Genomic DNA, 8,976 nt, shown 5'->3' on the forward strand with positions numbered 1-8,976 from the left:
TAATACACTTGTGAAAGTTCTCTTGAGAGAAAAACAACCCCCCCCAACACAGCATGTGTTCCGTCTCAACTCCGGACAGACTGGGATCCTTGGACAGGAAGTAGAGCCATTAGAGGAAGTCCGGGAGCGAGCGTGATGACTGTAGTTAATGCTTTGGCGCCATCTTGAGAAGGTCAAAGTGATCTGGGAATAAATACCTTACTGACTAGTGTGACCTGGCGCGTGGTTCAAGTGTCCCCACCAGCTGAGCGACCCTCAAACGCAGAGAAAACCCCAAGTCCTCGGGGATCGAATGCACCATTCATGAGAAAACCACATTTCCCAAAAAGATTCTTCCCCCTTTATGTCGGCATTAAAGACACACGTGAGTTTTCTCGTTTTATAAGATCTTTTTCTGCACACCAACATTAATAAATTACATCACTAGGCATTTAATTAGAAACTCTCAATTGCCAGATATTGTCATATGAGTTTACTGTTGTTTATACAGAAATAGATCACATAGACATATACAATTTAAAAAAAAAAATCAGGATAGGGTGTTCGTTTCCTTCTTCATTAAGTTCCCATTTTGAGGTAGGGGAGTATTTGGTGTGTTTACTTATTGCCTTTTTCCTTCACCAGTAAGTTTAATGAGGCAGGTCTGGTTTCCTTTCCGTTAGATTCTCAAAGCCTCGAATAGCGCCTTGACTCATAGGAGGTGTTTGCCTATGAATGAAGAAATTGTCCTTGAATTACATGTTACAAAAGATCGAGGCGTAGAGAGCTGATATCATTTGCCGCCCCCTAAGGTCACACAACCAGGGAGGAGCAAAGCCTGGGTTCTAACTCAGTTTGTCTGAATCTGAATCCCAAGTGCACTTAACTCTCTGAGCAACCCTGGATACGTTACTAAACGGCTCGGAACCGAAAAGCCCTCAGCTACACATGAGGGTTAAAATATATGGGCTGGGTGGCCCTCTGCGCCGCATTCGGGCGGTGGTCTCGGTGGACGTCCACGCGAGTCCCACACTCCACCCCGAGACCCTCGTACACCCCGAACCAGCACCAAGGACAAGCCCTCCCGCCCGTCAGACCTCCCGCTCCGCCCCGCGCCCCGCCTCCCGAGGGGCGTGGCCCACGTGCGGGACACGTGCCCGGCGCGTGACGGCTCGGGCGCGCAATCGCGGTGACGTCACACGGGCTCGCCCCGCCCCTCGGCCTCGCGCTCGGACTACGCAGGTGCAAGCCGGCAAGATGGCGGCGACTGGAGCGGGTCGCCTGAGACGCGCTGCGTCAGTCCTGCTGCTCCAGACCCCGCGCCTGCCGGCCCGGGAGCTGTCAGCTCCCGCCCGGCTCTATCACAAGAAGGTAGGGGGTGCGCGGGGTCCGCAGCGATCAGGGCGGGGGGACGGGGACGGCCGAGGGGACCGGCGGGTGCAGGTGCCGGACAGAAGCCCAGGTTGGGGAGGAGTGGCCGCGGGACTCTGCGGCGCTGGGGGAGCCCCCGCTGTGGCCCGGGGTGGGGATGGCGCCCGGCCCTGGATGGAGGGATCGCCCCCCTCGCGTGACACCGCCTCCGCCTGCCTTGCGCAGTGACTGCGCGTGAAATAAAAAGAACCGTCCGCGGGCCCTGCCGCTGGCCGCGACGTCATGCAGCCCAGCCCTTGGACATCCTGAGAGCCCAGGGAGGAGGGTCCCGTTAGGACCGGACTCCTGGAGCTCTGCCCCGGCCAGGTGACCTTGGGAAAGTCGCTGTCCTTCCCCGAGCCTGCCGCCCCGTTTGTAGAGTGGGTAACTGGGCAGCCCGCCACGCACGGTGATGCTCGCGGGGGCCTCGGCAGGGTGCCCGGCACAGAGAGACCTTTTAGGTGCCGCTGTGGCGGTTCTTGTAGGAGCTCAGAGCCTCCGGGTGGAGCCCATGCACCGTCATGTGTTTGTTTTCATGTTTTGTTTGGGGCGGGGCATAGGGATGGGTGTGTAATTTGCAGCCCTTGCCTTGGTAGGAGGGGGAGGGGGAGAGGGGGAGAGAAGAGACGTGTAAAGTCCCTTGGACAGGAGACTGAGTGGCACAGCTAACTAAAGGATGTGGTAATTCAACTTGGGCACAAACGGTTCAGATTGGATATTACCTTGTAGGTCCTTGGGCTTGGAGTCGACATCCTAGTCAGAACGGTGGGGGGAGGGGAACTGGTAAAAAATAATAATAATAATAATAAATCTCAATGTTACTAGAACCTTCCGTATGCCAGTCTGAATAAACATTTATTCTGGCTTCCTAGTCGCCCAGGACTTGGCTCCTCCCCCACCCAGGGGTGTGTCTTGTTGACAGTGCCCGCTGGAGGGATTGGGGCTGGCAGCCTCCTGGCCACCGGGGTGCGCTGCTGCCCAGGGGAGGTTTCAGGGCCCGGAACTAGTGATTTTTATAATCGTGCCCACTCGGACACGTTTCACAGCATGGTTTCCCTGTAGCAGTCTCCTCGAGGCTTCTGGGAAAGCCTTCAATTTATGGCTCATAGTTACTTTTAGAACTTTTGAATAATCATTATCCTTCAAGAAGAAACTGTATTTGGAAGTAACAAAAATGCCATTGGAGCTCAAGCTGGCCCTTTAGGTGGTTAAAGGTCCAATAGTTCAGGTGGTTAAAAGCCTGTGGAAGGAAAACATGGTTTTCCTCCAGCATCACAAACCTCTTCAGGTCATTGGAAAGGAGATGCAAAAAGACTTTGGGTCACAAATGGTTCTCATTTGGCATTTAGTGGTTGCCTGCCAAGTTCAGGTGGCTGACTTGGTGCTTGCCATTAAGACCAAAAAAGAGTGATGGTGATTTCTCTTAACTCTCATTTCAGGTTGTCGATCATTATGAAAATCCCAGGAACGTGGGGTCTCTTGACAAGACATCTAAGAATGTTGGGACTGGATTGGTGGGGGCTCCAGCATGCGGCGATGTGATGAAATTGCAGGTACCGCCGGTTTCATCGGGAATGGGAATGGGAATCTGCCGGCTTCAGAGTTCACACAGCACTTGCATACATCTCCTTTGGTCTCCAATTGGATGATGGGGTTGCAGGTGATCAGAGCAGAGCCTGTCCTGGCGCTCCTGCTGGTTCACTGTGCTGACCCTTTCCGATACAATCAACTGATCACCCTGAGCTGCTCACTGAATCAGCTTCAATTCCAGCGTCAGTTAAGTAAACGGTTCTGTGAGTTTTACCAAAGGAAAACCACAGCCGTTGAGCTTAGCCATCCCCTGTGAGATAAGAAATCCAGTCAATCAGACCTCCTCCAAATTGCAGGCCACAGGAAGGCTGGGTAAACCGTAGCTTCATTCACAATCTGCTTCATCACGGAGGGAGGGCAGCGTGCCAGTCTCAGGAAACAGCAATGGGGCAGGGCGGGACCACTAGACGCAGTGTGGTGTCCAAGAACAAAGCATTAGCTAGAGACCGTGAGCGTAGGCTGCCCCGGCGTTTCCAGGGCAGACAGACACAGCAGCCGCGAGCAGAACCGCACAGCCAACAAGCAGGCGAGGGTTAAAAACAACAAACCAGAACTTCAGAGGGGCGTATTATTTAGCTAATCAGGCCTATACGATTGTCTGTGTTTAACTCTTCATCCCTGAGCTCTTCAAGACAAAGCAAACTCAGAAAATACCATCATTAGTGCCAGAACGTCTAGTGAAAACAAGGCCAAGGTCTCGGGAAGAGCTCGGGAAGCCCTGTGAGTGGCGCTCCTACAGACAGCCCCCCCTGTCTCTTCCAGATCCAGGTGGATGACCAGGGGAAGATCGTGGACGCCAGGTTCAAAACCTTTGGCTGTGGCTCCGCCATCGCCTCCAGCTCGCTGGCCACCGAATGGGTGAAAGGAAAGACGGTAAGGTCACTCGCAAGCCTGACAGAATCAAGTCACGTTTTCCACAAACTTGGCTCTCGCTTAAGGGAAGGGTCTAGTGGGGCAGAGAAATAACTGGCTTTAAAAAAAATACATTCTGATAATTTTTTTAAATTTCTTTTTAATTTGTCCTACCCAGATTTTTATTAAATTCTCCACATTGAGAACAGTGGCTTGTTTTGTTAAGTGTTTTTTAGTTTGGGTTTTTTGTTGTTGTTGTTGATTATTTTCATTTGGGATTTTCTGTGATGTTTTCTTTCTAATTAAATAGAAAAAAGATCCTCACCTCTCCATCTAACAAGGTGGAGCTTAAGAGAAACCTTAGCTTTCTCCAGGGCTGCTGGCGGTGTAAGTTCTTAGGACTGTCGGTCAGGTCAGGGAGTGTTGTGTAGTGGTTTGTTTTCGTGTTTATGTCCTCCCATCCTGTTGCGGGAAGGACTGCAGGTGGCTTTTAAGGATTCGTGGAATAACAAACCGAGGGATTGTTATGAATACTAACTGAGGGATTGAAGAACCACACACACATCGAGGGGAGGGGCAGGGTGAGCAAGCTAATCAAAACAGTGACCCAGGTGGCTGGTCGCAGGCCCTCCGAGTGGAGAAAGGCAGGAAGATCTTTTCCATCCTTTTCTCTGCCAGCGCCTCTCTCCCCAGCAGCTGCAGAAGTAGAAGGTCCCAGTCCCAGTAAAGAACTGGACTTTGTAAAGTCTAGTCATTCAACCCTCTCAGAAAAGCTAACCCGCAGGCTGCTCATCCTTATAGCCCTGAGGGACCAAGTTCAGGGTTAAAGAGAAGTGCAAAGCATATGCCACACCACACACCACCTGCTTTCCGTGGCTTGGGGCCCTCTGGCTGGCGAGCTCCTTTGGGCCAAGGAGGCCCAGGCCTGGCCTGACTGGCAGGAGGCGGCTCTGCGGTGATTTGTCACCAGTTGTCTGCAGGGAAAGGGGGGAAGAGGAGACAGGCACCTGTGCTCCCAGGACCTCTGAGTTGTGCTCAGAAAATGGGGGGAGGACCTTTCTTTGACCTTGACACCCTCCCATCTGAGTTCCCAGGAACAGAACTTAAGTCATAATTGAGTAGAGTGAGTGGCATTGGGAAGTGAGGGGACGGGTGGGGCAAGCTGGCTTTCCTTAAGCTGCTGGGGCTGTTCCAGGTGTGCAGGGAGCCGCCTGCCTCTTGTTCTGCCCTCGGACTCTGCTCCGAGCCCCAGGCAGGCGGGGCTGATCTCCTTTCAGCAGAGGATGAGCCTAAAGGGAGCTCCCAGCCCAGGACCCACCTGTGCCGCTGCCTGTCCGCCCCTCCGGCCACCCAGTGCCATCAGCACTGTCAGGTGAAGGGACTTACTCTAAACATTTGGTACAAGGATATCGGAGAAGCTGATATTCACAAAACCAGCATAGGAAGTCACTGCCTTTTAAAGAAAAAGACTCGTGTTTCTGGCCTCCAGCAAGACTGATTCCTAGGAGACTTCTCGCAGGTTCTCTTCAGCTCCTGGAGTGTCTGTGTTGGCCCTGCTCACCCCAGCCCCCCGCTGTGCTCACTTCCTGCCCCAGAATCCCACCTGCAGCCTTGACACCCAGGTGGGGTCCTGAGAAGGTCATTAACAGCAACCTCCCCATTCACCCTGTCCTGAGGGCCTCTGGGGCCTCCCCGGGTATTGTCTGTCCCTCTAGACAGCATCGCTGACACCGCCGCGTGTCTTTCCCATGTGCCTCAGGTGGAGGAAGCCTTGACCATCAAGAACACAGACATCGCCAAGGAGCTGTGCCTGCCCCCGGTGAAGCTGCACTGCTCCAGTAAGTCTCTGCCCCTGAAGGCCAGCGGCCGGACACTGGGGAGGAATTTGGTAATGGAGTCAACTTGCATTTGTGACAGAGTAATGAGGGGTCCTTTGTGGTCATGGAGTCCGTCTGTAACCTCTCGAGGGCTCAAGCCCGGCCTCAGCCATCACAGGACAGCCCCTGGGAGGTGGTGTGAGCCAGGCCTCCTGCTGAGCACTCCATAGCGTCCTTTGTAAACCTCAGCGATGTCCTCCGGGCCACAGAAGGTCCATTTCCGCTCCACTTACAATGAGGGAACGGGTTCAGGTGAAAGTACCAGTCACAGGGCTCTTAAGTGAGAAAGCCAGAATCTACACCCCGGTCTCTGATTCCAGAATCTGTGCTGTTCCCCCCTCCCCCCCTTGCAGGAAAGTGAGGGCCACAGGAGAAAATTCAGCTTCCACAAAACCCTCTCGTGTGTATTTCCTCACTCCCTGTGCACATTCGTTGCTCTGTATCTGCGTCTATGGGGTGACTAAGCCCAGATGCCTTAAGACTGAGGCTTGGCTTTCCAGCTCAGTCTCTGACTTAAATTGAAAGCTATTTCCCTCTTCTCTCAACCTTGTTGGGAAAGGAGGGAATGAGAAACCGCATTCCTAACAGATTGATGGGGTTTGCTGACCAAATTAGTCAAACACCAGCAGGGAGTTGGACCTTTGCCAGGAGAGCCGAGGACTGGGACAGGGACACGCAGATGCGGTCTTCGGGAAGTCTGCTGAGACCCAAGTTCTTTCCACTTGAGTTGGAATTTCAAGTAGCCGTGAATGAAGGGCATAGCTTGTAAACATTTCCACCCCCTTCAGAAGAACCCCAGCCTTTTCTTCCTGCTTCTCGGGTCCTGAGACCTGAGCTGAGGCTCTCATTCCAGCCCTCTCGATTTTTCTTCTCCTCCACAGCCTCACTCCTAAGTAAGAGTTCAAGTTTAAGATCACTAGAGAGTAATGTGGCCGACACCATCCTATCCACAAATGACATGACCTAAGTTATGCCAGCTAGCTTAACCAGCACCCACTACATTCACTTCAGTCTCTCCTGGGAGCAGATGAGAACGAGTATTTGTTGTGTCCCTACTGTGTGCCAGCCACACAGTAAGTCCTCATACATCCCAGCAAGAAAAGCAGGATTGCCCCGTTTTACAGAAAAGAAAGTCGATCCACAGTCTCAGAAACTAACCTGGGTAACCATGAAGCCCTCCCCAACAACCACTGCCCTCGCCTCTTAGAAATTCCCTCCTGAGACTGTTTCTGTCTAGAAACTCAGGCTCTCTCCTTCCTGTCCTTCCAGTGCTGGCTGAAGACGCCATCAAGGCCGCCCTGGCTGATTACAAACTGAAGCAAGAGCCCAAGAAAGGAGAGGCGGAGAAGGAATGAGCCGTGGCGATGCCCCAGCAGGGCCTTCAGCTGCCTGCCCGCCCCGCGCTGTCCCCTTAGATTTCAGAAGCCCTCGCACTGCACTGGAAGGCCATATGCATGGCACTTGCTGTTCACACCGCGGCTCTGATGCCAGCAGAATACAGTTCACTCGTTCCGAATCCTGTGGTTTCTTTCAGCCCACGTGCACCGCCTTAATCCTAATTCTGTATATTTTGAATGGAGTGTACAGCCTCAAAAGTGCAATCAGTAAGTCTTGAGTTTTGCTAGTCCACAAAGTGCACAAAGATCTATTTTATCTGAATCTGTTTTGGGGTGGATTACCAATAGAATGCCTTGTATGATTGTTTGATAGAACCAAGTATTGTACATAAGACAGATCTGCATATATATATATAATAAATTAAAGAATGTGAGACAACGGTTTTCTCCCCTAAGCCTTATCTCTTGGGAACTTCACTCACCCCAGAGTGCTGCCCAGAGCCCCTTGGGGTCCCAAGTGCTGGGCCATGGCGACAGGGCTCCCTCCGAGCACAGCGGGCGGGAGGGGGGCACAGAGACTGCCATGCTTAGGAGACGGGGAGGGCGGAAGGAGGGGACCGGCCCTTTGGGGGGTTCTCTGCAGAGTAACAACAGATGGACAACTCGAAATGAGAACCGGAGATTCTTTTTGTAATTTCACTCATTTATGAGATCTGAAATCTACCAAGGCTGGCTCACACAATACCCTGAAGGTGTGGGCCAGATGCAGGGACAGAGCCCCCGGGGACTGGGTTTAAAATACAGGGTGCAGCCCAGGGCTCTGGGTCAGGTCTGGGCAGGTGGACACTAATGTGGACGGCGGCAGACGAGCCATGCCACGGGGGAGAAGCTGCTTTCGTCCGGGGCCCTGCCCTGCACTGGTGATACCACCTGGATCATTCCGAACTGTCTGCACACGGGCTGTGCGCTCAGGGCAGGGGTGGCCTCCTGAGGCACCCACAGCCGAGCGCCAGCTAAAAGCCCTGGTTTCCTAGGGAAACGTGACTCTGGAACTCCAGCTCACAGCCTCAGACCGCCCTCCCCTCCAAAGGAAGCCGTGTTTGTCTTTCCTGGTCGAGGTTTTGGTTCGGGCAGAAGCTAGCTGCCTCTTCTCTTAACTAGACCTCTCTTTAAAGCATGCGAAGATATTTTGAGACCCCGTGGCTTCTGGAGAAGGCCCAGAACTTCAAAGGCCTTTCCCTCCGCGCGCAGCCCGGGAGACCACAGGGCTGGATCTCAAATTAGAGCCGCCGGTGGGGCCGGGTCAGGTTGGCCGGGTGGCGTGTTCTAATTCACAGCCCTCCCAGCTGCGCGGTCTCTCCTTTATTACATGGGACAGCACTGCAGTTCCCTACCACACGTCTGCGACTCTCTAAATGAGACGTTGTTGTCCCTGTTAACATCCCCTGGGAACTGAAGCTGAGTCCTACGCATCAGAAGCTGCTTGTGAACAGCCAAACCGATGTTACCAGAATAGCCCCGACCTCAAGTATGAGGTGGTGCCGCTAAAAGCAATGCGTGTTGTTTTAAATTTACATCCAAGACGCTCCTGTTCCCAGGCAAACTTAGTTGTGGCCACACGGGGGCATCGTGCACCCTCTGATGAGCTCAGGTCTCAGGTTTCTGGGTCTCCAAACGGGTCTCGGCCTCTCCACATGGACTCACCCACGGAGGGCGTGACCTGTGAGTGACACCTGTCCATCCGGCACCGTGCTCTGTGCCAGGCCCTGGCGTCTGTGATCCTGCTCATTCCCATGACCACCCACTGAGCTTTGTTTCAAACGAGGAAACTGACTCAACAGGTCAACGGACTCAAGCCGGCTCCCCTGGGCTGGGTGACCCCAAAGCCCACGCTTCTCCCGCCTCGTTTCCTTCTGGGGGAACATGCTGGG

At 53.4% G+C, this 8,976-nt stretch overlaps 1 protein-coding gene across 1 annotated transcript; it reads left to right on the plus strand.

Annotated features, from left to right (window-relative positions):
• The first annotated feature begins 1,132 nt into the window (after window positions 1–1,132).
• ISCU (iron-sulfur cluster assembly enzyme) lies at window positions 1,133–7,484 on the plus strand. The gene is made up of 5 exons (XM_084868219.1): window positions 1,133–1,350; window positions 2,829–2,942; window positions 3,742–3,852; window positions 5,591–5,669; window positions 6,978–7,484. The coding sequence occupies exons 1-5, from the start codon at window positions 1,237–1,239 to the stop codon at window positions 7,061–7,063; spliced, it is 504 nt and encodes a 167-aa protein (XP_084724345.1). The 5' UTR covers window positions 1,133–1,236; the 3' UTR covers window positions 7,064–7,484.
• The last annotated feature ends 1,492 nt before the right edge of the window (window positions 7,485–8,976 follow it).

The sequence above is a fragment of the Pipistrellus hanaki genome (assembly GCF_964339955.1).
Source record: "Pipistrellus hanaki genome assembly, chromosome: 19".
NCBI classification, from domain to species: Eukaryota; Metazoa; Chordata; class Mammalia; order Chiroptera; family Vespertilionidae; genus Pipistrellus; species Pipistrellus hanaki.